The 26065-nt window shown below is 36.4% G+C and overlaps 6 protein-coding genes, 1 long non-coding RNA gene and 1 pseudogene across 10 annotated transcripts; 4 read left to right on the forward strand and 4 right to left on the reverse strand.

The window, feature by feature from the left end:
* Positions 1–260: 260 nt before the first annotated feature.
* LOC108856537 (uncharacterized) lies at positions 261–2313 on the reverse strand. The gene is made up of 2 exons (XM_018630365.2): positions 1936–2313; positions 261–1182 (listed from the first exon to the last, which is right to left on the reverse strand). Exons 1-2 carry the CDS (start codon positions 2253–2255, stop codon positions 528–530), a joined length of 975 nt encoding a protein of 324 aa, XP_018485867.1. The 5' UTR covers positions 2256–2313; the 3' UTR covers positions 261–527.
* A 634-nt stretch (positions 2314–2947) lies between these two features.
* Positions 2948–7978, forward strand: LOC108863375 (uncharacterized). Of its 2 annotated transcripts, none has more exons than XM_018637773.2 (19): positions 2948–3252; positions 3451–3550; positions 3676–3837; positions 3979–4044; positions 4158–4247; positions 4366–4671; positions 4782–4879; positions 5009–5044; positions 5142–5262; positions 5342–5578; positions 5663–5758; positions 5853–5918; positions 6013–6051; positions 6142–6276; positions 6386–6738; positions 6863–6956; positions 7038–7217; positions 7298–7404; positions 7716–7978. In XM_018637773.2, exons 2-18 carry the CDS (start codon positions 3452–3454, stop codon positions 7394–7396), a joined length of 2277 nt encoding a protein of 758 aa, XP_018493275.1. In that variant the 5' UTR covers positions 2948–3252; position 3451; the 3' UTR covers positions 7397–7404; positions 7716–7978. The 2 variants fall into 2 exon arrangements, with proteins under 2 accessions (XP_018493275.1, XP_018493279.1); XM_018637777.2 differs by having other exon boundaries at positions 3679–3837.
* Positions 7979–8121: 143 nt separating this feature from the next.
* On the reverse strand, positions 8122–9516 carry LOC108863376 (uncharacterized). Of its 3 annotated transcripts, none has more exons than XM_018637779.2 (5): positions 9433–9516; positions 9104–9249; positions 8738–8870; positions 8541–8652; positions 8122–8303 (listed from the first exon to the last, which is right to left on the reverse strand). In XM_018637779.2, the coding sequence occupies exons 2-5, from the start codon at positions 9229–9231 to the stop codon at positions 8254–8256; spliced, it is 423 nt and encodes a 140-aa protein (XP_018493281.1). In that variant the 5' UTR covers positions 9232–9249; positions 9433–9516; the 3' UTR covers positions 8122–8253. The 3 variants fall into 3 exon arrangements, with proteins under 3 accessions (XP_018493281.1, XP_018493280.1, XP_018493282.1); XM_018637778.2 differs by having other exon boundaries at positions 9387–9444; XM_018637780.2 differs by lacking the exon at positions 9433–9516 and adding an exon at positions 9358–9408.
* A 151-nt stretch (positions 9517–9667) lies between these two features.
* Positions 9668–10918, forward strand: LOC108834602 (acyl carrier protein, chloroplastic). The gene is made up of 4 exons (XM_056986622.1): positions 9668–9822; positions 10170–10274; positions 10354–10476; positions 10562–10918. Exons 1-4 carry the CDS (start codon positions 9775–9777, stop codon positions 10685–10687), a joined length of 402 nt encoding a protein of 133 aa, XP_056842602.1. The 5' UTR covers positions 9668–9774; the 3' UTR covers positions 10688–10918.
* LOC108834601 (protein CANDIDATE G-PROTEIN COUPLED RECEPTOR 2) lies at positions 10906–13014 on the reverse strand. The gene is made up of 6 exons (XM_018607928.2): positions 12590–13014; positions 11939–12130; positions 11644–11806; positions 11438–11540; positions 11272–11353; positions 10906–11160 (listed from the first exon to the last, which is right to left on the reverse strand). The coding sequence occupies exons 1-6, from the start codon at positions 12875–12877 to the stop codon at positions 11083–11085; spliced, it is 906 nt and encodes a 301-aa protein (XP_018463430.1). The 5' UTR covers positions 12878–13014; the 3' UTR covers positions 10906–11082.
* Positions 13015–13113: 99 nt separating this feature from the next.
* Positions 13114–14126, forward strand: LOC108834603 (uncharacterized). The gene is made up of 3 exons (XR_001946856.2): positions 13114–13489; positions 13601–13666; positions 13868–14126. It is a non-coding gene; the product is annotated as an uncharacterized LOC108834603 (long non-coding RNA).
* Positions 14127–15010: 884 nt separating this feature from the next.
* Positions 15011–16870, reverse strand: LOC108834600 (uncharacterized). Its single transcript, XM_018607926.2, has 5 exons — positions 16440–16870; positions 16053–16201; positions 15775–15936; positions 15411–15526; positions 15011–15283 (listed from the first exon to the last, which is right to left on the reverse strand). Exons 1-5 carry the CDS (start codon positions 16672–16674, stop codon positions 15265–15267), a joined length of 681 nt encoding a protein of 226 aa, XP_018463428.1. The 5' UTR covers positions 16675–16870; the 3' UTR covers positions 15011–15264.
* Positions 16871–21406: 4536 nt separating this feature from the next.
* LOC108860976 (putative defensin-like protein 184) lies at positions 21407–21735 on the forward strand (annotated as a pseudogene).
* Positions 21736–26065: the final 4330 nt, after the last annotated feature.

Consider the following 26065-nt stretch of genomic DNA (forward strand, 5'->3'; position numbering starts at 1 on the left):
AATATGGATTTAGGGTATAGAGTTTAAGTTTATGGATTAGATAGTGACATTAGCATTATTAAAATTGACACTATTTTTTTTTTTGGTTTTGAAAAAATTATTTAATATCTTTTAATCATTAATCTAGTTGGCATTTTGATTGTTTACTAAGGAGGTGGTGAATTTAAAGATTCACCATAGAGGGTGAACCCAAGTCTTGTCCATTTTATTTCTGTTTGTTTTAGTCTTTTGTCGAATTAGTGACTTTGTCAAACTAACGATAAACAAACAAAAGGTAACAACTCTTGAAATATGAAAACAATATTTTTTGGTTACAGAATAATATGAATCTACTCTCGTATCTTATATCATTTGGCTATTACATGCACAATACACGTATCTCTCTGACCAAAAAACCAGTGAGTGTACTTCAAAGCTTTTGTGGACGTTTCTCTCCTTCAAGTTCTGATCCAATCCTCAGATAATGGAGAGCAATGGCGTGTCACCAAACCCATATTTAAACTACTTCCGACAAATTTTTGTTTTTTTTATGGTTTCACCCGTCTAAACCCAAACCAGATCTCGTAGTGATTAAACAGCAAGCTATCATGTGTCTGTTTACCAAGATACTCAAGCCCCAAACTCGCTAGCTTCTTTCCACACTCGTCTCCACCTAACCTTGAACAAAACTTGACATTATGCGACACAAAGATCCTCCCTTCATAAGGCTTTAACTTCTCCACCAGCCTCTCGAGTCCAGTCCACACGAGCTTATCAGGCATGTGAAGAAAGACCGCACTCGCGTATATAAGATCATAGCTTACATCCGAGCCAAACTTGCTGAACTCCATATCTTCTCCTCTGAGTATAAGAGGCCGTTTGTGTAGAAGACCTTGTGATGGAAGCTCGTATCTCAAAGCAGCCATTAGAGAAAGCTCGTCTCTTTCAAGGCAGTGGAAGTGTCTTGGATCGAGATAGCGGATGAAATGCAAACCGACTCGTAAGGTGCCGCATCCGATTTCGAGGACGCGAGAGTTTGGTTTGAGATTGGATGATTGAGCCAAGAACTCGAATACGTCGCGGCCACCTGCCCACGGCTCACCGTAGTTGCTGTGATGCTGCTCGACTAGTAACTCACCAGGGCATGGAAGAGCTGTGTGGTTGTTTGCTTCGTCTCCTTCGTAATGAGATATACCCTTGTACCTGAATATTCAACTCTTAATGGTATCAGATAAGTAATGAATGATTAAACACAGAGAAAGCTTGAGCTTTTTATATTCTAAAAACAGAGCAATGTAATTGAAAGATCATAACTTTACCACTAGATTAGTTCTGCAAAGACAGTGACAACTTAAAAACTAAGAAACAAGAGCAGAACATGATGAAGATCTCATCAAAAACCCTACACTTTGGTAAAAACACCAATCTACACACAGAGAAATCTCAAGTCTTTTCATATCCTAGAAACAGAGCAACGGATTCACGGTCCACTAGATTAGTTCTGCAAAGACAGTGACAACTTAGAACAAAGAAACAAGAGCAGAACATTGACGAAGATCTCATCGCAAAAGCCCTACACTTTGGTGAAAACCCCAATCTACACAGAGAGAAAGCTCAAGTCTTTTCATATTCTAGAAACAGAGCAATGGAATGAAAGATCATAACTTTACCAATAGATTTAGCTCTGCAAAGACGGTGACAGCTAAGAACTAAGAAACAAGAGCAGAACATGATAAGATCTCATCAAAAGCCCTACACTTTGGTTAAAAACCAATCTACACAAGAAACAATCAACAGCTGAATCTCAAAGACACAGACCCGGAGCTTGTTGGATCCAATCAAATGTTCACTTTCCAATCACTTAAAGAGACCATAAACACACATAGGCATAGGCATAGCTAGTGAATTTCACGTACAAACTTGTTCACTAAGCTAACATCAATCTGTAGCGCTTACTGTCTTAGATCTGCGAGTTGTTGATCTCTAGTGCGAGGATTGATGCCTTTCCTAAGCTCATTCTTCTGCATATGCAAACCATTCGATCTAATCAGATCTCTAACCCACTCTATATCCTCTCGCGTCGTCGATATCCTCTCCTCTAATCTCACGTCACTAACGCTTCCTCCGAGGGAAGCTATGTTCGGAGAAGAAGGACATGAGCAGGAGGAGGAGGAGAGGAGGAAGAAGACGGCAGCTGCGAAGGAAACGGAGAGGACGAGTACCGGAACGCTCACGAATATTCCTTTCTGCATCGTCGGCGAGGAGAGAAACATCATTGATGATGATGATTGATGAGATGAGAGAGATCTGTGTCGTTAAGGAAACTAGTGGACGGTTTGTCACTTTTATTAGAGAGAGATACTTACTATAATTAGTAATATAGTGATTTAATCTTTTTATTGATTAAGATCGTAATTACTGATCTTGAAAGCTGTAAATTTCTTTCTTTTTTTTATCAATAAATAATATTCCAAAATGGTATTGGAATAATTGGATCATTCAGTATTTAATTATCAATTTTATTTTATATATTACTTTTATATTAGAAATATTTTAGATAAAGATGCTTTAAAGTTTAAACTATTGAATGATATCTTATACGTATATATCTATATATAAAGAATATTTGATGCCAAAAAATAATATTTATAATGAAATCCTGAATCAAGTGTAAAAAGTATTGTTTTTTCTTTGTAAAACAATATTTATAAATTTGATAATTCGTGGTTTTATTACACCTTAGTTTACATAATTTTTTTGTATGTGTTTTTCCCTATACTTGGATTTGGTTGTCTTGTAAATTGTAATTACCTGTCTATGATTTTGAGAAGTTAAATAACAAAGTCATCCGACCAATAGGAAAACAGTAACACCTTAAACGATATGTATCAGTATATGTAATGTAACACATTAAAAAAGGAATTGATATAAAGCTTATCCTTAAATAAATAAAAACAATAATAATATTTCAAGTAAGTCAAGTTAGCCTTGAAAGAGTTTGTGTTCATCATATCGTCTCTTCCGATTAAAAAAAAAAAAAAAATCTCCGACTCGCCGCCAATCGCCTTGCAACAGACAGGCTGCTCTCTGTATAGACTCTTTCATTTTTGTTTTTCCCCCAAATTATGCAAACTTTCGAGGTTTTCAGATCAATCTGATTCCCCCAAATCTCGATTCCTTCCCGCGCGAAAGAAAGATCGATTCTAGGGTTTGAAAAGTGTGTCTGAGTCTCGTAGTGAATCATCATCGATTACATCGGAAGTTCATATAAAGGTATTTAGATTGTTTTATCGATATAAAAGGTGTGAAATTGCATAGTAATTGATCAAAATTGACTTAGCAATATTTGGGCTCGTTTTCGGATTGGATAATTGGAACAGCGCTGCTGATCATAACACTAGTTTGTTTGAAAAGTAGGTTGTTTAGTCACTTGCGTCCTGTTTTTTTCTTTGTCTCCTTTTCCTTTCTCAGGATGCACCGGGTTGCAAGTTCTGGGAGTAATGGCGGTTCTGTCCGCACTCGCAAAGAGAAAAAGCTTACCTATGTCTTAAATGATGCTAACGACTCAAAGGTCAAAGCTTGTTTTGACACTAATATATATCTATAGCTGCTATGCTTGTGTTACCTTTCCTTTGATATCTATTCTCTCAACTACTCAACCAGTGTGTTATGTTCTCTTAATTTTTCACACTGCAGCAGCACTGTGCTGGCGTAAATTGCTTGGATGTGTTGAAGTCGTCTGTTTCCAGTGATCAGAGCTACCTCTTCACTGGGAGTCGTGATGGTACACTCAAGAGATGGGCTTTTGATGAGGATTCGTCCTTTTGCTCAGCTACTTTTGAGTCTCATGTTGATTGGGTATGAACTCTTTTTTTTTCTGACACTCAAAGTCTTAACTGTATTGGAATTATTAGTAATTAGGATCATGTGTTTCCCTGAGGCGAATCTTGTGCTGTTGTACATTTTATCATTTTTAAATCTCACTTGTTGATTGTTCAGGTGAATGACGCTGCTTTGGCTGGTGAAAGCACTCTTGTTTCTTGTTCTTCAGACACTACCGTCAAGGTTTGTTGAATTTGTTACAGTTGCTAGCAGTAGATATCCTTCTTTTTGCAATGTTATTTTTATACCACCAAATCGGGTTCTAAATGCGGCTTAATTTTTCTGTCACACTCCAGACATGGGACAGCTTATCAGATGGAGTCTGTACGAGGACTCTCCGTCAGCACTCGGACTATGTTACTTGTCTGGCAGTTGCGGCAAAAAATGTAATTTTCATTCTTCCATGCCTTTTTAAATGTATTGTTGCACCTGGTGCGCATTTTGTATGATATATGAACTTCTCGTTACCACATTCTGATACTTTCTTGATGTCGTAACTGTTAGAGCAATGTTGTTGCATCTGGTGGCCTTGGCGGGGAGGTTTTCATATGGGATATCGAAGCTGCTTTATCACCAGTTACGAAACCTAATGATGCAATGGAAGATAGTTCTTCAAACGGTGCAAATGGCGTTGGGAACTCTCAGCCCGTTGCAAGTTTAAGAAACGTTGGTTCGAGCAACAATATCTCTGTGCAGTCATCACCATCCGATGGGTACACACCAACAATTGCCAAAGGCCATAAGGAGTCCGTCTATGCTTTGGCGATGAATGATGCAGGGACGATGCTCGTCTCTGGTGGAACAGAGAAGGTACTCAAACAATTTAGGCTGCAAGGAACATACCTGATAATAACAAGAACACAGACAATATTTTGGTTTATGTTTTCTGAATACTACTCTGTTCTTTCTGTTTATTGCAGGTTTTGCGTGTCTGGGACCCTAGAACTGGTTCAAAAACTATGAAGCTGAGGGGGCACACAGATAATGTCAGAGTGCTGCTTCTAGACTCAACTGGCAGGTGAGTTTTCCTGTTTTTTTTTTTATATAAATGTTCACTCCAGCTATGGTTTCTTTTGGGTCCTTTCAAGTGTCTATTTTCTTCTCTGTCTGATATATTTCCCTTGTGTTTCTCACCTTGATACTTCAGGTTTTGCTTGTCTGGGTCCTCTGATTCTATGATAAGGTCTTTATCTCTTTAATTTCTTCATAACTATGAGCCCTGTGGCTGCAGCTGTAGTTATCATTTCATTTCTTCTAACTGGTTCATCATTTATTTTTAGACTTTGGGATCTAGGTCAGCAGCGATGTCTTCATACCTATGCGGTGCATACAGATTCTGTTTGGGCGCTTGCATGCACCCCATCATTTACTCATGTTTATAGCGGTGGAAGAGACCAATCTGTGAGTAGACTGCAAAAATTTCCTCCAAAGTATAACTTCCTTTCTTCAGTTTCATTTATGTGGTTTTTGTTTCTGTCAGTTATACTTGACAGACTTGGCAACAAGAGAAAGCGTTTTGATGTGTAATAAAGAACATCCGATTCAGCAATTAGCGTTGCAAGATGATAGTATATGGATTGCAACAATAGACTCCTCTGTAGAGAGATGGCCCGCCGAAGTACAGAGTCCTCAAAAGGTCTTTCAACGAGGTGGCTCGTTCTTGGCTGGGAATTTGTCTTTCAATAGGGCGAGAGTGTCCTTGGAAGGACTAAATCCGGTAATAAAATATATAGTTTCTTCCTTGAAATGCTTCCGTTTAACCTTTTCGAGTCAACGTGTCTAATTTTTGGCTTGTCTGCAGCCCCCTGCCTACAAGGAGCCTTTAATGACTATTCCAGGAAGCCAGCCGATTGTGCAGCATGAAATTTTGAATAATAAAAGGCAAATCTTAACCAAGGTGAAATAAACTTTTCTGAATGCTTTGGTAAGACCATCGTTGATAGACTAATGGAAGGGTCGATTATATCTGCTGTTTTTTTTTTCTTTTGCAGGACGCAGGTGACTCAGTGAAACTATGGGATATAACTAAGGGTGTTGTGGTAGAGGACTATGGGAAGGTCTCTGTGAAACTTAGTCTTCTTATTTGAGTTTCTGATAGATTATATGTACACGCTTTTGTAATCCTGAAATCATCTGTTCCCATGTTTGCAGATATCGTTTGAAGAGAAGAAAGAAGAACTTTCTGAAATGGTAAGTCGCTTTGATACATTTTCAAGGATTATGATACTTTTTCTTTAGTAAGGACTAGCAGATTTGTGTACCTTTATGATATGTTTTCAGGTAAGCATTCCATCGTGGTTTACTGTGGATACACGACTTGGATGCTTGTCCTTACATTTGGAGACTCCACAATGCTTCTCTGCTGAGATGTATTCAGCAGACCTCAAAATTTCTGGGCGACCTGAAGATGATAAGGTTGATAAAACTCCTGCATCTTTACTTATGTTGAAGTTAACCTAAGACTTTGATCTTACTGTTACACAGCGTTAATGAATCTTTTGTCATTCGATTGTGTGATTTGTAGATTAATCTAGGTCGTGAAACACTGAAAGGCTTGCTGGGTCATTGGCTGGCAAAGAAGAAGCACAAACCAAAACCCCAAGTTCTTGCCTCTGGAGATATTCTATCCGTAAAAGATACCAAAAAGAATCTGATTGCTTCCAAAAGTGAAGACAACAGTGCTGCAAATGATCCGGTGTATCCTCCATTTGAGTTTCCTTCTGTCTCCCCTCCGTCCATCATCACTGAGGGTTCTCAAGGAGGTCCATGGAGAAAGAAGATAACTGAGTTTACTGGAACTGAAGATGAGAAGGACTTCCCCTTGTGGTCCCTGGACGCTATCTTGAACAATCGTCTTCCACCTAGAGAAAATACAAAGTACACGCCACCATCTTGTTCTCTAATAAAAAAATTAGTTAGGACTTTTAGAATTTTACTCACTAATGTTATAAATAGATAAAGCACACCGTATCTTACATTGAAAGGTCTTTTAAATTTTCAGATTAAGCTTCTTTCTGCATCCATGTGAAGGCTCAAATGTGCAGGTGGTCACACTAGGGAAACTTAGTGCACCCCGGATCTTAAGAGTTCACAAGGTGAAATTATCCGTAAATTAAAACCTACAAGTTATGCTTGCACTTTCTGTTATTTAGTGGCTTCTTTTTGGGCAACTGCAGGTTACCAATTACGTTGTGGAAAAGATGGTCCTTGACAGTCCGTTGGATAGTTTAGCTGTTGATGGAGCAAGTGTTTCAGGAGGACCACAGCAACTGTTTGCAGGAAATGGATTGCTAACGTCTGGATCAAAGCCTTGGCAGAAACTCAGACCTTCCATTGAGATCTTATGTAATAACCAGGTAAAATTGGCTCGTTACTGGTCTAACTAAACGTTTGCAGTTGTGGTTGAACAAGGTTGTTTTTTCTGTGATTACATCAGGTCTTATCTCCAGAGTGGAGTTTGGCAACTGTGCGGACGTTTATATGGAAGAAACCTGAGGATCTAATCCTCAACTACAGGGTGGCTATAGCTAGATAACTTATGAGGTAAATTACTCGAAAAGGTGAAAAACTCATGAAAGAATGCATTATGTGAATGTGTTTGTCAAGTTGAAATTTGTGAAACACCAATATTCATCGACGTGATGGTTCTTAACTTTGAGAAGATGATTTGATTTTAGTCAGAAAGAAGATAGAGAGAATTGACATTAGAAAAACCTTGGTAGATATTTTCATATGTTCTTCCTGATACAGAAGCCTTTGTAGATTGCTATTTTTTTTTAATATATTGCAACAACGGTAGGAACATACACTATGTTGGTGATGAATATCACCATTTCCTTTTTATTGCCTTACAGCTTCAATGTTTGTTCATCTCGAAAGCATAAATCTTGGTTTAGTTTACTCAGAGCTTCCTGCTGGAGAATAATGCTTCTATTTGGAGTTCGGACTCATGGAGAACTGGACGTGAATGCAGAGCGGTCGATAGAAGGCCCAAGACTTTAGATGAGATGGTGTTGAAAACTTTACTAATATTTGTACATTTTGAGCTTTGAGAAAAGAGTAAAAACTGACTTATGTTTTTAATTGTGGCTGAAACAATAAACTAAATTTTAACCAATGCTCTGTTTTTAAGAGTTAAAATCCAACATTCACAGGCTCCAGGAATCACTATGTTTAGGTTGGACGTAAACTAAACCGACCTTAGCCTAAACCAAAGGGATTTACTGGTCAACATAGACTAAAAGTAACTGGACCAAAGTGAATCAGCCAAATACAGCTCCATTTACGATCTAAACACGATTTAAACTAAAGTTCAATCTTCGGACAGAAGCTTTAATAGTCAGATATACAAAAAATGAGTAGCAATGCTCTTTTATGGTGATCATCAGGTCTTTAACTCTCTATTACGTCTTCATCAGCTTCACGTTCTTTCCGATGCTCCTCTGCAATAATAAAATGAATGTTAGTGCCCATGATAGAGTTTTAAAGAGTAGGATACAAAATAAAATTCTAAATAATAACAAAGATGGCTATTTTTATTGATAGCCTTCAAGAGATCAGTGTGAATAAAACTGAATGTTCCTAGTACTACTACATATATTCATTATGCATTGCTCTACTTAAAGTAAACTTCTCTGAATGAGATCAAGTAAGCATGTAGATGAAGTTGCCACACGTACCCATGAGTTTATATGCCCTTTGAGTCCGCCTTTCAAGCTCATCAAGCTTCTTTTGGACATCTCTTCGGAGGTCCCAGTTGGGTTTCTTTGGAGCAATGTTTACAAACGCGTCCTATTATTGATAAATATCCAACGTAAGTTAAGCGGACTCACAAGTAACGATTCCAAGTAACTAAAAAAGTAAAGCAATCACAAACCTCTTTCTTCTCCACTGAAGGTGGGAGAGCAGTGATTGGATCTTCGAACTTGGGTAGCTCCGGTGGTGCAACTTTACCATCCTGAAGCTCCTTATCTTGAGGAACATAATTTCTAAACTTCATCGCTGGACCACTGTCAAAATCCAAGAAGCAATAAGCACATTTTAGCAAAAAAAAATAAAAAAAACAGTCTAGCAACGAAACCAATCACCTAAGCACAGTATACACGAGAAGGCAATCTCAAAGCAATAGATAAGCTCCTTTAGCTCTATCCAAACACACAACAAGAACCACAACATGCTAATCAGATCGTTCCTTTCCTAAATATCAATGATTGATGCCAAAGAACAAACAAAGCATACTCACTCTTCGTCTCCAGCAACATCTTCCTCCTCTTCCTTGCTCTCAGAAAGCTCCTGAGCTGCCCTTAGAGCTCTAAGTGCCTCTTTACGAGCAGCAGCTTTATCTTCTACCGAATCACGTTCGCTACCCATTTGATATTATATTACTTCCTGCAAACAAAAATTTAAAAAAAAATTATCAAATCACAAAACTCATGAAGATTAAACCTTAAATCGATACGAATCAGCTTCAAATCTAGCAAAATTCATTAGATAAACCTATCAAATCAAACCAAATAGCTTTCTACCGAGAAAATTAAGGCAAATCAGCGAGTGAACAGTCGTAATGGGTACCTTGAAACACACAGAAGCGAAGGAGACTAAAGATAGGACTAACTTGGGCCCATATAAATCATTATCGTCGCTTAAATAGTTTTATACGGGCCAATTAAATTGATAGGCTGAAATTCAGTTGCATTATATAGTCCGGTTCATTGAGTATTGATGAGGCTGAATACTTGCATGGTTTAAGGATTTAACAGGCCTAACAAGGCCCACATTATCACCTTACGAAGTCGTTCCTAGTGCGTCAAGGCTATAAATGTAAGCCAGCTACCTCGGGACAACACGCTCTTTGTACACTCCGCCATCTTTCCCATCTCTCTCTCGAGCAGATCTCTCTCGTGAACAACGACAATGGCGACCACTTTCAGCGCCTCGGTCTCCATGCAAGCCACTTCTCTGGTAATAACATCTTCTTGTTCTTCTAAAAAATCGTCACTTTATTTACCAGATCGCTCTGATCGTTACGTTTTTAGATCATTTCGCATCCGATTCTATATATTTGCTGTTTGTTGATTATATCTAGGATTAAAATATGTTAGCTTTATGAATCTCCTTTTATTTGTTAATCTGTTACATTTCAGACAACTTGTGTTCATTTGAGGCTGTAAAATTTTTCGATCTGCCTTCATTTATTTGAATCACATCTTCCGAGATTTGGCTATGAATACTAAAACAGAACAATAGTCCATTGAGTTGTGTTTTGATATGTAAATGTTTTTTTTTGTTGTTGTGGTGATGAACAACAGGCAACACCATCAAGGATTAGTTTCCAGAAGCCTGCTTTGGTAAGAACTAATCTCTCCTTCAACCCACGTCGTTCAATCCCCACTCGCCTCTCAGTCTCTTGCGCAGTATGTTCTCTTGTACACACCCCTGTTCGGATTCTTTCTCATTTTCTTGTATTCTTAAAAGGATATTTTGGTTTATTAGGCCAAACCAGAGACAGTAGCGAAAGTGTCTGAGATTGTCAAGAAGCAACTATCACTCAAAGAAGATCAAAAAGTCGTTGCGGAAACCAAGTTTGCTGATCTTGGAGCAGATTCTCTCGACACGGTAAACTCATACAATCATTCTCTGTGTGAATAAATAACTTGTAGAGTTTTCTTTAATACTGATTAACCGACTGTTCTGCATGCAGGTTGAGATAGTGATGGGTTTAGAGGAAGCGTTTGATATCGAAATGGCGGAAGAGAAAGCACAGAAGATTGCAACTGTGGAGCAAGCTGCTGAACTCATTGAAGAGCTCGTGGGACTGAAGAAGTAATTTAGTATAATAGCCACCTCTCAATGAAAGTTAAAACCATAAGGCTTTGTGTTTGTTGTCTTCATATTTTTTCTGTCGTTTTCTTTTAATGTCTCAAGAATCTTCTACTTTGTCCTTGTCCTAGTTGTTTTAGTAGTGTCTGTATCCACGCATTGCTATTCTTCTCCTGAAACTTTTGGTGTTTGGAAATTTCAGAATAACATTGAATGAAAATCTCATTTACATATGAAAGTTTTTTCTTTTTTTTTCCCTTTCTGAATTAAGCAAACTGTTATATCATATAATGTACAAGGAGTCTTTACACATGCACAAGAAGCGTAGGCCCTAAAGGAAGTGAGTGACAATAGCTTGATTTATAAGCATTTCTATTCCACCTTGTATCTACAGGTTCTTAATTATTCCCAATCAGCATCAAAGAATCCAGCATCTTTCATCTCTGAATAGTAGACGTTCTCCAAGTTCAGATCTTCCTCCTGCATCAAAACCAAAGTTAACTTCAGCACCAAATCATTTGATCATGCAACAATCGTATGGCCGTGGGGGGTGTTAAGGTGATGGTAACGATGAAGAAGAGAGGGAGTTACCTGGAAAAAGTCTGCAAGGAAAGTAACATACAAGAGAGGAAGGTAGAAGGCGTGGTAACAAACACTTGTGATCCCATACAACCTGCAAAGCATTTTATTCTTTTACGTTAAGAAACAAAGCAAAACTCTTTTTCACCTTGAGGCTTCTAGGTTTAAGGGTTTTTACCACAATCCAAAGTGAGCGCCGTTTGCCGCAAGAGTACAAGCAAATAGGGAGAGTCCATTTAGGGCGAGCATGCAAGTTATGTACTTATAGAAAGCAGGTCTTGCTGTCAAAACGAAAAGAAAAAAAAAAACAAAACTGATAGGATGAGTGACAGAAACCAAAGAACAACTAAGCAACCCATAAGGAGTGGTCGATGTGATTTTTACCTGGTAATCTTTCTCTCCACTTAGAGTTGTACATGAAGAATATCATCCCATAAATGGCCGCAAGCAAGAGCTTGTGGATGACCCATAATCCCCATTTGACCTTTTGTATATGTTCATTGTTGTCAATAAACAACTGTACCCCAAATCCAAAGAGATAGATCGCCTGAAACGAATAACGAAAGCTCTAACGGATTAACCAGACAGTGAAAGTTCGCATATATCTCATCAACTACAGTCTACAGAAGAGACATGATCTACAAAGTAACATCTCAGAGTTATGAAGAGAATGGTTTACCTTGAGAAGCAAATCAAGACCTATAACAAGCCCAGAGATGAGGAAAGTCCGTGTCAGTGCTTCAGAGCCACTTGCATAGTTTCCTTGGAAGAGAAAGGCTACCAAGCTTACTTCCAGAAACAACATTCCAGATGTTGTGAACAGAGTCAATACATTCCAAATCCCTTCTTTCCCAGGTGTGCATTCCCATGCCTAAACAATAAGATCAAGTAAAAAAACTTAAAAAATCGAAAAAAAAACAGAGCAACTTGTTAACACACGAAATCTAATCTAAAGTAAGTACATGAACAGACTAAACCAAGTAAAAGCATCTTTGCATACCCAATTAGTTAACAATACAGCTTACAACAAATCCAGAAGCTTTTCAAAAAGTTTGTACCTTTACTGATCCTAAAAGAAAACAGTTTCTTCAATGTGAAGTTCTGATCTTTAAGATGTAACATAACTCTAGAACAACATAGTATATGATTAAAAACAACAACGAACCTGAAGGGGAACATAGTATGACTAAACCATTTCATCTTAGGTAGCATCTTAACACAACCAATTAACCACTACACCTTAAAGTTTGTACCTTTACTGATCCTAAAAAAAACAGTTTCTTCAATATAAAGTTCTGATCTTTGAGAAGTAACATAACCCTAAACAAACCTGAAGGCAACACCAAGCAAGATTGAGCAAGCTGACAAGCCAAAGGCATCCGTAATAAGCGATCATAATATAAGATCTCCGATTCGAGAGCTTCGACAAACTCTTCTTCGCCTCGTACGCTAAGTAACCGACGAATAGAATAGCTGCGATGACTAGTACCGTGTTGTGGAGAAACCCATGGCACTTTCCGACCCATCCGCCGATAAAACCTCCGGCGGCGGCCGTCGGATTAGGGCTTAGCCGTGAAGGCACGAAAGGCGACTCCGCGATCTCGCCGAGAATTCGCATCTGGCTCGATTGTATGGAATCCTAATTCCAGAAAAAGGACAAACGGTTCGAGATTTGTTTGGCGAATACGTATGATCGTCCTCGCTAAGACGCTAACGACCAAGTCGGATACAGTGAGGCGAATATTAATCATACAAAAGTTACAGGTACAATAGATAATAAAAGAAATTATTACATCCAGACACACTTTTCCACTTTCCTATTTCATTCTAAGCCACATTGGGCTCGAGACACACATTATCATATCAAAAAGACTCTAATACCCCTTAACAAAACAAAGCCCAACTGAATCATCTTCCTTTTTCCTTCGAAACCTTCAGACGCCGTAAAAAAACCCAGAAATCTCCAATTTCATCTCACTCGATTGAACAACATTCCTTCGATTCTATTCATCATCTCGTGTGCTAATCCAATATGCATCCATACTTTCATCATCTCGTGTGCTACTCTCTCTCTATGCTTTAATTTTAAATCTCAAATTCCCGAAAATATCTAGAGAAGGCGTTTGTCGTCGAAAACACATGTCTCAAGCCGAATTAAATCGTCTCTATGAAGCATTCCGACACACTTACACATGAAATCAAGTCAAACGCCATTTTCGTTTCTTCAAAGGTTAGGGTTATGATTCAAAACGTCAGATTTAGAAATCGGGTACTGAATTCGTTTCCATCTTCATCATGGATCACGTCTAAAGATTTGAACTTTTGGTTTGGTGTGAGTCAGAGGAAGAATCTCGTCAGGGCATCTCATCGAATTAGAGCGACGAGAAGTCCCCGTACGATACTCTGGGTAAAGTTTGGAGCTTTTTGTATATGTTAGTTTCATTTCGTTGGGTGGCTCTTGTGGATTTCAAGATTTTAGCTTAATTGTGCATATAAACTTTCTGACAGTGGATAATTATGGAAAATAGAATCCTTCGTTTTGTCCTTTGTGTTTTGATTCCTGTTTTTTAGCTAAGATTTGGTTCTGTGATGTGGTTTTTGTGTACAGAGCTAGAACGAGAAACAGAGGAGGAGCAGAGTAAGGTGGTATACAGATGATTAGCCAAATATTATCATCTCAGTTTCTCTCATGTAAATTTTGTCTTTATTCTACAATCTCCCGACAAATGTTTGCTCTTGTGCTGTTTTCATTTGTTTGTTTTTAGGTGAATCTTCACGTTCTTGTTTGTCTTTTCTGTTCAAATCATTAACCTCTTTGACAGTTACCAAGCTTCATGTATAATGTTCTTAAGCCTTAGTTACACCCATCCACATGAGCCTTAGTCCATGTCCATACTTAATCTTCGCAAAGACTCGTATTATTGTGTACCGAAGCATTGTGGTTGCAAGTTTTGTGGACTGCATCACTCATTTAAATTAGTGTCCACATGGTGTTAATGATATCATATCAATTTTTTTTAAAAAAGTTTCACATTTGTAATAGTGGAAGTAAATCATCATGCATCACTAGTTGGTCATCCATAATTAGTCGTCCACAATTTGTTTCTCACAAAGGATAAATTTGTCAAAAACACTTGTAGGTTCCACCAAAAAGTATCTCACATGTGAGAAGTGACTCTCAATGTAAAGGAAAGACAAAAAGTGTTTTGAGTGTAATCAATAAAATAAATACTGGGGAAGGAATGTAGAAATAAATAACTTAAAGGCAGTTTTCGTAAATATAGTTTAATATTGGGGAGACAAAGTATAAATAAATAAGTAGAAGAAACCCTTCTCTAGTCAGACCGTTGAAAGCCACGCGCCATTTCTGCCTTAACGAACTGATCGTTCCTGCGAAATTTTCGCTGCTATGAAATTAAAGTTTCCTCTTCAAACTCATACACAAGACGCTGTTGATGGGACGCTCTCACCACTCTCACTGTCAATAAGATCTAATGCAAGCGAAAGTGAAATGCCGTAGAAATTAGAGGACTCAATGGAGCTGAGGAAGCTAAACATAAAGAGTCACAGCTTTGTGGCAAAGATCAAGAAAAGGGCTTGATGATGACCATTGAATCCAACCCTTCTATTCTTCTCATTTGTATGCATTTGTTCTCTTTTTTTCATCTAAATGACTACTGAATTTTCAACAATTAGGATAATAAATAAGGTAGCTTTAGAGATAAACAGTCACTAAAGCAACAAAAAAAAGAACACAGAAACTGTATTTGTAGATTTTATTTAGGCTCCGAAACAAAAATAAATAAGTCTGCATACAACACTAAGAATGGTCTAGAATCCAATTAACAGCAGAAGCTGTAAACACCATAACAAGCAAATGAAGTCAAGAAAGAGCTAAAAGTAAAAAACTCATAAAGATTCTGTGGCTTAATCAAACAAACAAACTCCAATAGATGATCGATCAAACTCGATCTCTGGATGTTTTGAGTTCAACTTACTGCTTCCTCAATCCTTTCCGCAGCATCTTCAAGGAAGAAGAAAGAAAAGCAAGATGATGAATTGCATTTAGGTGCTAATTATGCAGCTCTTCATTAACAGTTTTTTTGCGTATTGGAAAAGAAAAAGGGGAAAGCTCCTTCAAAATTGTTTACCTTTTATATCTCTTTTTGGAACCACAGGGACAAAGTGCATTCCTGCTGATCTGCCCACTCTTGGCTAAGTTTGATCTCGCCATATCCATTGGGGTTGACCCCATCATTTTTTGCAGCTTCAATATACCCAAGATATCAAATTCAGTATCAGCTAAATAGGTGTAACAGAAAGGTAAACAGCATATTTAACCAAACAATGATCTGTCTGATTGTAAACGAATATCTTAACAACCGAGATAATGCAAGAAGATACTCCAGTTTCTAACCAATGAACATCAAATCCAACAGATCATGCAAAACAACCAAGCTACAACAAAGCAAACCAACTCTTATTATAAAAAAGGGTATGGAGCTAAAAAAGTACCTCTCCCATATTCTTTGGTAATGGTTTGCCTCCATCTTTCAACTCCGTCATCTTCTTGTGAGCTTGCCTAGCCCAAGTAAACTTAGACAGGGTATTCTCCACATCCGCTATGGTGCAGTTACAATGCTTAGCCGCATCTTGCTTGTGACTCGGTTGCAGATTCTACACATCAAGAGAAAACCTAGTTGCCAGAGTCAATAGACTCGACTAAAAAGATGATCTTTTTGCCTTTTTGTAAAGGACATTTGATGTTAAAAGAAAGAAAGAAAGAAACCAACCTCTCCTGTAGCATCACGAGCTCCAAGGTACCTCATAATGGTTTCTTGTTTCTCGAACGCATCTGCAAAAGTGGCCTCACTGCTTCGACCCACAATGTACTGCTTGAACTTCCCTAACCTCTTAGCATTCTTCAGTTCATCGGCGAACCCTAGAATCAGTTTTGTATCCAAAGAGACAACCTTTGATATGAGTCCATACTCAAACCAACACACAGTTCCAACTTTTAGAGAAAATGTAATAACTTTAGCATTCTTCGATTCATTGGCGAATCTTAGAATCATTTTTTTGCATCGAAAGAGACAACCTTTGATTATCTTTTGCATCCAAAAGAGACAACCTTTGATGAGTACAATCAGTTTTAACTCAAAATGTAATAACTAACTTACGGAGAAGAGTGAAGTCTTCAACGGGTAGATTGGATTGTTCCACGGGAGTATCCTTGTTTCCTGTAAAGACGCCTTTGATCGAATCCATCCATCCGTGACGCGTCGCTGTGGAGGTGATTGATCGGTGCTGAGACGGGATCGGAGGACCGCCGGAGAAGTAGAGAGAATTCGAAGAGAAAATTGGATCGGATCTTAACCCGAAAATGTACTTGAGGGCTCTCGAATACGATGACATTTGGTGTCTATGGAGGTTGATTTCTGAACAATTAGGGTTTTAGAGTTTCTCTCAGGTGTCGAGAGGATGAAGAATGAAGATGGAGAAAAACCCTCACCGTATCGGAATGTAAAACGCAGCGTTTTGAGGATTAGATAAAGTTATTCTTTATATTTTGTCAATGTCATTTTGAAATTATTATTTTTTGTTTTAAAAATAGTGTTTTTTTGTAAATTGGCATTCATATATTTAAAAAAAAAGAATGTTATTCTACATTTTTTCCTATTAAATAATTGATAAAAATTTATATAAATTATTATCATTTATTTAATTAATCACTGGATACAAATATATTACTATATTTTATCATTTTTTAAGTTTTGTGAAATATATCACATTGGCATTTTTTGTAAAACAGAATAAGTATATATTTTCACTGATAAAAAGTAGGCCTAATAAAAAGTAGAGTTGTAGTTTTTGCAGAAAATCTAATGTTCCTAGTCAAATTGAAGATATTTTTCTAGATAAGAAACAAGAAGATAAACACTCATCAAATGATTGAGAAAAAGAAACTCACTCATCAAATAGGTAAGGAATATATGTATAGGAATGACATATTTGCAATTTGTCTATAAACATAACTAGATTTTGACCCGCCCTTGAAAGGACGGGGTTTTCTTTTTGTTGTTTTTCAGTATAAAGATTAACTATTATTCGTTTTAATTATATAAACCGTAACATGATCAAATTTCAATTATGCGGGTTTGTAATAGTGTGTACAGTATGGCGAAATTTAAAATGCGTCATACAACCGTTTTGTGTTTGTAATAAATTAAACAATGTTTTATCCGAAATTCTACTTGGTCTATTATATAATTTTAAAGATTTATAATTATATAAAATATTGCTAAAAAGCGCGGGTTGTTTTCACTTATTAACCGAAAATTAATTTACAAATTACTATTATTTTTGTTTCAAATCATAACAATTGAATTTTTATATTTTTATTATTTGTTTTTTCTCTTCAAAATAAAAATAAATAAAACAAATATTTGGTCAAGAGTGATTCGAATGAATTTATAATTTTTTATTAAAGAACATATAATTTAAAAGTTTTTTTTGAAAATAATGTTGAGTTTTAAGAAGTGTTTTCATATTCGACCTAGATCTGTTGAACTGGAAGACCCGTACCATGTATATAATCTAGTTCGGATTTAATGAAAAAATCGTTAATTAAAAATCCGATAAAACCCGGTAAAACCCAAAAATTCATTATTAACCTGTGATCTAATACCAAATGATCAAATAAAACATAAAATATCTTATAGTATTTTGTTTTTTTTATTAAATTAATCATATACTTTTTAATAATACATAAATTTGTGGTCTTTAAACTTTGATGATATTTTTATTATGTCATCCAAATAAAAAAGATAATATAAAAACTTATTAATATGACAATATTAGTTTATTTTTGTTATTAATGACCTATTATAAGTTTGTATTTTTCTATTTTTTATTTTAGATTTAAAATTAAATTTATGATTCATAGATTTAAGAAAATAACATTATAGTGTCATTATGTTTTTTTATTCATTTAGTTTCAGAATATATATGTCTAATATTTGAACATAAAATATTTATATTAAATAAAAGTAACATATTTTATAAATATGTGTAAACCCATTTTTGTTGATCCATTAAAATATATTTCTGCAGGCCCAAAACTAAAAGACTCAAATGCCATTAATGAATTTTATTAATCCTTTGTAAAAATAAGGGTATTTTGGAAAACTTAAAATATTCATTAAGGGTATAATTTAGGAATGATCATGTTTTAATGGTGTTGATAAAACTTCACTATAATCAATTGATAATTTGGTGTAAACATCATCTGAACAATTATAGATTTTTATCTGGATTATTAATTACACATTTGCGGAGCAGAGATGTTTGTTGATGCACTCTGATTATCAAATTGGTTCATCTTTAATTATTTCGGATTGACATGGCATTTTCGTGATCAAGCAGGATTATTCAAGCACTTATACATCATATATAAAACACAAACCAAAGTATTTGAAACAGTACTCTGATGACAAACACGATTGTTTAAGCTCTGTCTTTTGGCTATCATGTTATGAAATTCTGTTTTTTTTTTAATTTTAAGACGACCAAGTAGAGTGAGGTATCAGAGTCAATTTTTGTATACGTAAGAATTTAATTAGATTAGCTTGTTAGTAAATTTATGGCGTGCATATTCTTAACAAAAAAGAGTAATAGTATTAATTACAGGCTATCTATGTTACCAAACACTTTTTTTTTAATTTCTATACATGTTTCCAAACAACTCTGTTTTGTACTTCAACTTTAATAATATAGACTAGATTTTGACCCGCGCTTTTGAAGCGCGGGATATTTTAACATGAAAAATTTCACTAATAATTTAATAAATATTTTGGTAATTTTTAAAGAGTGTGTATTTAAAATATTTTTGCATTTAAATCAGTATTTTTAAATTCAACCCGATTGTGATTATACCGGTTAATCCGGAGATCTGACAATTCAATTTATGTTTTTAGAATATTCATATTAAAAAATCACTAAAACCCGAGACTAACCGATTGAACTGATGGATGACCGATATGTAATCTAATTGGATTTAAATTGTAATAGTTTCATAATTTGTAGTCTTATAATCGAAATTTTAAAGTTCACTATTTTGCAATTTATGAAATTATGACGTTTCTACAAAATTTTAAAGAGAAAATGATAGATATAAAATAATTAAGATTAATTATTGTATTATTTGGAAACATTGATAGTAGTACAAAAAATATATTGTTTGGAAACATTGATAGTAGTATAAAGAAATAAATATATTGTTTGGAAACGTTGATAGTAGTATAAAGAAATAAATATATTGTTTGGAAACATAGATAGTAGTATAAAGAAAGGAACATTAGTGATTTAATGTATGTTTAACTATAAAGTATAAAGGTGTATTTAATTTAAAAACTTACAAAATAAATGTTAGGTCCAACCGAATGTTTCTGTTTTAATAAGATAGATTCTAAGAGCCGTCTATATACTCTAGCAACATACTGAAGCTTTGTTTATCATTCTTTTAGTCACATTGTTTTTTCTTATTCACATAGCAAATACGCCAGAATTAGGAAATTGGAAATATATCACTTTGTTATAATCAGGGTCAGATATGCTATCGGGATTTTCATTTTTGTGAAAATAATTTCATGTTTAGGATTAGGGTAATATCACCTTGCTTTAAAACTCATCTACGTTTATAAGTGTTTGTACGAAATCCTTATTCTAGGTGTAACATGAACTTTTTATTAATTAATCAGCTCTAGATAACTTTTTTTCTGGAATGAGCCAGTTCCAGATAACCACAAAATAAAAACAACAAATCATATTGACAGTCTTTTATTTTCAGATTAAACTAAAAATAAAATTATATACGGCAACGTTGATTGTTTATATGATTTTGATCTTTGCGTGTTTGTTCGGGTTCGGATAACTCATTTAAGTTATTTTAAAATTTATTATATATTTTAAATTTCTCAAAATATATAAACAAAATAATATATTACATATAAATTTGAATAACATTTATCAGAATACATGAACTTAACATATAAATTAGTTTCATTTAAATATTTGGATAGGCAATCAATAATTATTTTAAATATTTTTGGTGATTTGAGTATACTTTAACTTTTTAGATATTTACATTTGACTATTTGTAAATATTTTCAATTATTTAAACCAACTTATAAGGACTATATATATTCTGAATGTTTTTATATACATTAAATCTAAAAAATAATATATATATCAGTATATAAATCTATTTCGAATACATTCAGGTATCTGAAAATACTTTGGTATTAGATCATATTTGGTTTTAATTCTCTAAATACCAAAATTTTGATATTAAATCAATTTTGATCCGGGTTTGGAACTTTTTTTGGATCGGGATCAGATCGATTTTTTGGATTCGGATTTTTGCTCAATTCTAATATTGACATGAAAAATAACATATTTTATAAAAATATACACCCGCACGGGTGTGCGGGTCAAAATCTAGTTTTTGTTTATTTCTGTAGTTTTACCCGTGGCCGTATATATATATATATATATATGTGTGTGTGTGTGTGCGTGCAAATTAATATGTTTTACATAATTGTTGCTATAACATTTTAAAACAAAAAATTTATATATTACTTTAAATAATTATATTATGTGATTTTAATCGTCTATTATATCACAGTGTATCATATAAAAATCTAATATTTATAACTAATTGGACTTATATTATAAAACTGTTATACTAAAAATTTATAAATAAAATATTTTATATTTTATCTATATGATATATAAATTGATTTTGATGTGTGATTTTTATTTTATTATTTTTATTAATAAATATTGAAAACTATTAAATGTTAACAAAAAAATCTATTAGGAAATTTATTTTGTTTAAGATTCATTCTATTTAAAAAATCTATTATTTAAATTAGGAAAAGATATTAAATACTTAAATCTATCATTTAAATAAAGAAAAGACAAAATTCTCTACTATCTTTGTTACCAAACAAAATTTAATTTTTTTAAAGACTACTATCCATGTTACCAAACAAAAGCTTAAAGTACTTCTACTTTAATAAGATAGATATTGTAAGCCCAAACTCTAAAGCCTACTTTCAATCTTCCCAACACCAGGAAAAAAAATATGAAGATCTCTTTCTCTACTATTCTCCTCATACTAAAATTGTCATTTTCATCACTTCTTCAGGTAAATTATTAGTTATAGTTTGATTATTTTTTGGGGCTAAACTGAGAATAACCGAAACTCAAAACAACGTGATTTTGTTTCTGATTATATGAATAGGAAATAACAAAATGGTAGGAGAAGCAAAGAAGTGTTTTGTTAGGTGGACATGTGAAGGAGAAGACAAGTGCAGAGAAAAGTGCATTGCTGATCACAAATGAAACGGAATATGTGATTTGTTCACTGCTTTTCCGGTTCCTAAGCAATGTCTTTGCCAATATGATTGCTAGTTTCTCTCTATGTTATACAAAATAATGCTTCTTATATTGTAATGGGTAAACCTTTATTCCGTTCCACATCTATGTGATCAAAAGACTAAACTCATCTTTAGTCAAAAAAAGAAGACTAAACTCATCTAAATTTTAAGGGTATATCGTTCCGACATTCGATAAAATTGAAACGATAACACGCACAAATCGAGAGATATATGTTATTTTTTATCAAAAAGAAAGTCTTAAATATATTACCATCATTTAATTAAATTAATGCGCTATATATGATAAGAATAATGAGTAAAATATGATACTAGGACATAAAGATATGTGAATCATATATAGTAGTATAATAGTCCTTCAAAGTCAAAGTCCCACCAACCAAAGCACTGAAGCAGAGAGAACATGGATATTGTATTGGAGATAAGGCCCAGTCTAAGGCCCATACGACATCAATGGACTCAGATGAAGCAAAGCCCACAGCGCTTCTGATTCAACGGTCATCCTCTTCACCTTTGTCGTATTGCAGAACAGAGCAACTCGGTACGGCTTCACAGCTGGTTCATACGCACAACGCCTTTGATCCTCTTCTAACGTGTAGTGATGTAGGATAAGGTTGTTGTGTGATGCTTTATCTTTACAGCTGTAAATAGGGTTTGTGTAGATCCTTCGGAGTGTCTCTATATAATGAGCCTCCACTCCATTGATGTAAGATTGTCCAATCTTAATAAAAGTATTATTTTCACATGGTATCAGAGCTGTCTAAACCTTAACAGGTATGGCAGATCCGGCTACCTACCCATTTCCGAGTAAAGTTCATGTCTTGAGCTGCGTTACGCTTAAGCTCAATGACAGCAACTATCTACTCTGGAAAACTCAGTTTGAGTCTCTTTTGTCTAGTCAGAAACTGTTGGGGTTCGTTAATGGTGCGGTGGTGTCCCCTCCGGCGATGCGTATGGTGGTTCGAGGAACAGAGGAAGTTGAAGAACCCAATCCTCAGTTTGAAGCGTGGTTCTGTACGGACCAGCTGATTCGCTCCTGGTTGTTTGGTACTCTATCGGAGGAAGTGTTGGGCTCTGTCCATACGCTTCCTACGTCAAGGGAAGTGTGGATCTCGTTGGCTGACAACTTCAACAAAAGCTCTGTTTCACGCGAGTTCACTTTGCGCAGGAGTCTTCAACTTTTGACGAAGAAAGATAAGTCCTTGTCGGTGTACTGCAGAGATTTCAAATCGATCTGTGACTCGCTCAGTGCTATTGGGAAACCGGTGGACGACTCGATGAAGATCTTTGGGTTTCTTAATGGCCTGGGAAGAGAGTTTGATCCAATCACAACGGTCATCCAGAGTTCGCTCACAAAGTTCCCTGCTCCTACATTCAATGATGTCATTTCTGAAGTTCAAGGGTTCGATGCTAAGCTCAAGTCATATGAAGACCACTCTACGGTGAATCCTAATATGGCTTTTGCAGCTCAACAAACCGGTCAAGTGCAGAATCCTTATCACAGAGGAAGGGGGCGTGGCTTCTATCGTGGTCGAGGTGGTTACTCCAGTCGAGGCCGTGGGTTCTCTCAGCATCAGCCTACTACGAATACAAACCAGTCTGAGAGGCCACTGTGTCAGATATGCGGAAGAGTGGGACACACAGCTCTGAAGTGTTACAACAGGTTTGACAACAACTATCAACCTCCTGCTGCAGCCTTCAATGCTTTGCGTGTCTCTGATGATCGTGATTGGCACCCTGACTCTGGAGCTACAGCCCATATCACCTCCTCTGCAACCAATCTTCAAGGTGTTCATCCGTATGAGGGTTCTGATGCTGTAATGGTAGGCGATGGAGCTTACCTGCCTATCACTCATGTTGGGTCAGCCACTGTTTCCTCTTCGGCAGGTACGATCTCATTGAATGAAGTGTTGGTTTGCCCTTCCATACAAAAATCTTTACTCTCAGTCTCAAAATTATGTGAGGATTATCCTTGTGGTGTATTCTTTGATGCTAAAAGTGTGTATCTGATTGATCTCCTCAAGGAGAAAGTGGTGGCAAAGGGAACCAGAAATAAAGGATTGTATGTGTTGAAGGATGGAGGAGTTGAAGCACTCTTCTCAGATCGTCAGAAAGCAACCTCAGAAGATCTCTGGCATCTGCGATTAGGTCACGCCAACTTCAAAGTTCTTCAGCATCTCAAAACCTGCAAGGAAATTCAAGTCAATAAGAGCAGAACCACCCTCGTTTGTCAGCCTTGCCAGATGGGGAAGAGTAGTAAACTTCAGTTTTTTAAGTCTCAGTCTCATGTAGTTAAACCCTTGGAGAGGATTCATTGTGACCTATGGGGTCCCTCTCCAATTATGTCTAGTCAAGGATTCCGGTTCTATGTTGTTCTAGTGGATGATTGTACTCGTTACTCGTGGCTTTATCCACTTCGTAATAAATCTGAATTCTTTCAAGTCTTTACTGTGTTTAAAAAGATGGTTGAGAACCAATTTGGTGGCAGCATCAAGGAGTTTCAGTCTGATGGGGGAGGAGAGTTCATTAACAGTCAGATGAAGCAGTTTTTGCAAAACAATGGCATTATTCATCGTGTGTCTTGTCCATATACACCAGAGCAGAATGGTCTTGCTGAGAGGAGACATCGTCAGTTTACAGAGTTGGGAATGGCAATGATGTTTCACAGCCACCTTCCATTAAATCTATGGGTAGAAGCGTTTGTCACCGCAAGCTACATTAGCAATCTTCTTCCATCATCTGTTCTCGACAATAACAGCCCACATGAGATGTTGTATAAAGAGAAGCCAAACTACTCTGCTCTCCGCGTTTTTGGCTCAGCTTGCTATCCCTGTCTACGGCCTCTGCAAGAACACAAATTTGAGCCGAAGTCTCTGCAGTGTGTGTGCCTTGGCTATAGTACAACGTATAAAGGTTACAGGTGCTTGTATCCCCCAACAGGCAAAGTCTACATCTCTAGACATGCCATCTTTGATGAAGAATTATTTCCCTTCAAAGCTCAGTACAAGCACCTAGTCCTCAAGTATGATTCAAGATTGTTGAAAGCATGGCAGATGGCTACTCAAGAGGATATGTCTCCGGCCTTGGAACCTCAGCGGATGCAGATGTTCCCCAAGCCTCAGCCTCAGCTTCTGATTCCCACTCCTCCTGTGGTTCCAGTAGAAGAACAACCTCCGGTAGCTCAGTCACCTCCACCACCAGTAGAGATCCCTCCTGTTTTGGCACCTCAAGAGTCCAACATTCATCCGATGCAGACAAGAAGGAAGGCTGGCATTCATAAACCAAACACTCGCTATGCCTTGCTTGCTCCTCACTATTCTGTTACCACTCCAAAAAATATAGAAGAAGCTTTAAGACATCCAGGCTGGAATGCTGCGGTTTCACATGAGATGCAGGTGATTCATATGTTGAACACTTGGACTCTAGTGCCACCTACAGACGACATGAACATCCTAAGTAACAGATGGGTGCACACCATCAAGTATAATCCTGATGGCACTGTGAAGAAGCTACGGTCTCGTCTTGTTGCTAAGGGTTGTCATCAGGAGGAAGGTCTGGATTATCTGGAGACATTCAGTCCGGTGGTGAGGACAGCGACCATTCGCTTGTTGCTTAATATTGTCGTATCAACAGGCTGGAAAATCAGACAACTAGATGTGTCAAGTGCGTTTCTCCATGGTGATTTACAAGAACCTGTTTACATGGAGCAACCGGCTGGCTTTGTTGATGCAGAAAAGCCAGATTACGTATGCAAGCTTACCAAGGCGTTATATGGTTTAAAACAGGCCCCGAGAGCCTGGTTTGACACATTCAGCAACTTTTTGATTGACTTTGGCTTTGTGTGCAGTATGTCTGATCCATCGTTGTTCACATATAGTAGAGACAACAACTTTATGGTTCTTCTCTTATATGTGGATGACATCTTACTCACGGGAAGTACTGAGGCTCTTCTTCAAGCTCTAGTGGATGCTCTATCTTCCCGTTTCAGCATGAAAGATATGGGAGTTCCAACGTATTTTCTTGGAATTGAAATGCAGACAGTGTCAGACGGAATTTTCCTGCATCAGACTGCATATATCAAGGAGATTTTACACATGGCGGCGATGTCTGAATGCAACCCTATGCCTACCCCTCTGCCACAGCGAATTGAAGAGGTTGACTCACGACTGTTTGAGGAGCCAACTTACTTCAGAAGTTTGGCAGGGAAGCTGCAGTATCTTACTATCACAAGACCTGACATTCAGTTTGCGGTGAATCTTGTGTGTCAACGGATGCATGCCCCCACAGTTACAGACTTTACGCTTCTGAAGAGAATTTTGCGGTATATAAAAGGTACTGTTGGGTTT

Source organism: Raphanus sativus, chromosome 5 (assembly GCF_000801105.2).
Source record: "Raphanus sativus cultivar WK10039 chromosome 5, ASM80110v3, whole genome shotgun sequence".
Classification (NCBI taxonomy): domain Eukaryota; kingdom Viridiplantae; phylum Streptophyta; class Magnoliopsida; order Brassicales; family Brassicaceae; genus Raphanus; species Raphanus sativus.

Coding starts and splice junctions, on each gene's coding strand:
- LOC108856537 (XM_018630365.2), bottom strand. CDS start 2,255: ATGATGTTTCTCTCCTCGCCGACGATGCAGAAAGGAATATTCGTGAGC. Junction 1,183..1,935: donor CAACTCGCAGATCTAAGACA/GTAAGCGCTACA, acceptor TTGAATATTCAG/GTACAAGGGTATATCTCATT.
- LOC108834601 (XM_018607928.2), bottom strand. CDS start 12,877: ATGCGAATTCTCGGCGAGATCGCGGAGTCGCCTTTCGTGCCTTCACGG. Junction 12,131..12,589: donor TTGCTTGGTGTTGCCTTCAG/GTTTGTTTAGGG, acceptor CTTATTGTTTAG/GCATGGGAATGCACACCTGG. Junction 11,541..11,643: donor GTGGAGAGAAAGATTACCAG/GTAAAAATCACA, acceptor TCGTTTTGACAG/CAAGACCTGCTTTCTATAAG.
- LOC108834602 (XM_056986622.1), top strand. CDS start 9,775: ATGGCGACCACTTTCAGCGCCTCGGTCTCCATGCAAGCCACTTCTCTG. Junction 9,823..10,169: donor CCATGCAAGCCACTTCTCTG/GTAATAACATCT, acceptor GATGAACAACAG/GCAACACCATCAAGGATTAG. Junction 10,275..10,353: donor GCCTCTCAGTCTCTTGCGCA/GTATGTTCTCTT, acceptor TTGGTTTATTAG/GCCAAACCAGAGACAGTAGC.
- LOC108863376 (XM_018637779.2), bottom strand. CDS start 9,231: ATGGGTAGCGAACGTGATTCGGTAGAAGATAAAGCTGCTGCTCGTAAA. Junction 8,653..8,737: donor CTTCAGTGGAGAAGAAAGAG/GTTTGTGATTGC, acceptor TATCAATAATAG/GACGCGTTTGTAAACATTGC. Junction 8,304..8,540: donor AAGGGCATATAAACTCATGG/GTACGTGTGGCA, acceptor TTATTATTGCAG/AGGAGCATCGGAAAGAACGT.
- LOC108834600 (XM_018607926.2), bottom strand. CDS start 16,674: ATGTCATCGTATTCGAGAGCCCTCAAGTACATTTTCGGGTTAAGATCC. Junction 15,937..16,052: donor CTCGTGATGCTACAGGAGAG/GTTGGTTTCTTT, acceptor CTTGATGTGTAG/AATCTGCAACCGAGTCACAA. Junction 15,527..15,774: donor TACCAAAGAATATGGGAGAG/GTACTTTTTTAG, acceptor GGTATATTGAAG/CTGCAAAAAATGATGGGGTC.
- LOC108863375 (XM_018637773.2), top strand. CDS start 3,452: ATGCACCGGGTTGCAAGTTCTGGGAGTAATGGCGGTTCTGTCCGCACT. Junction 5,045..5,141: donor TCCTCTGATTCTATGATAAG/GTCTTTATCTCT, acceptor ATTTATTTTTAG/ACTTTGGGATCTAGGTCAGC. Junction 6,739..6,862: donor CCACCTAGAGAAAATACAAA/GTACACGCCACC, acceptor TTAAATTTTCAG/ATTAAGCTTCTTTCTGCATC.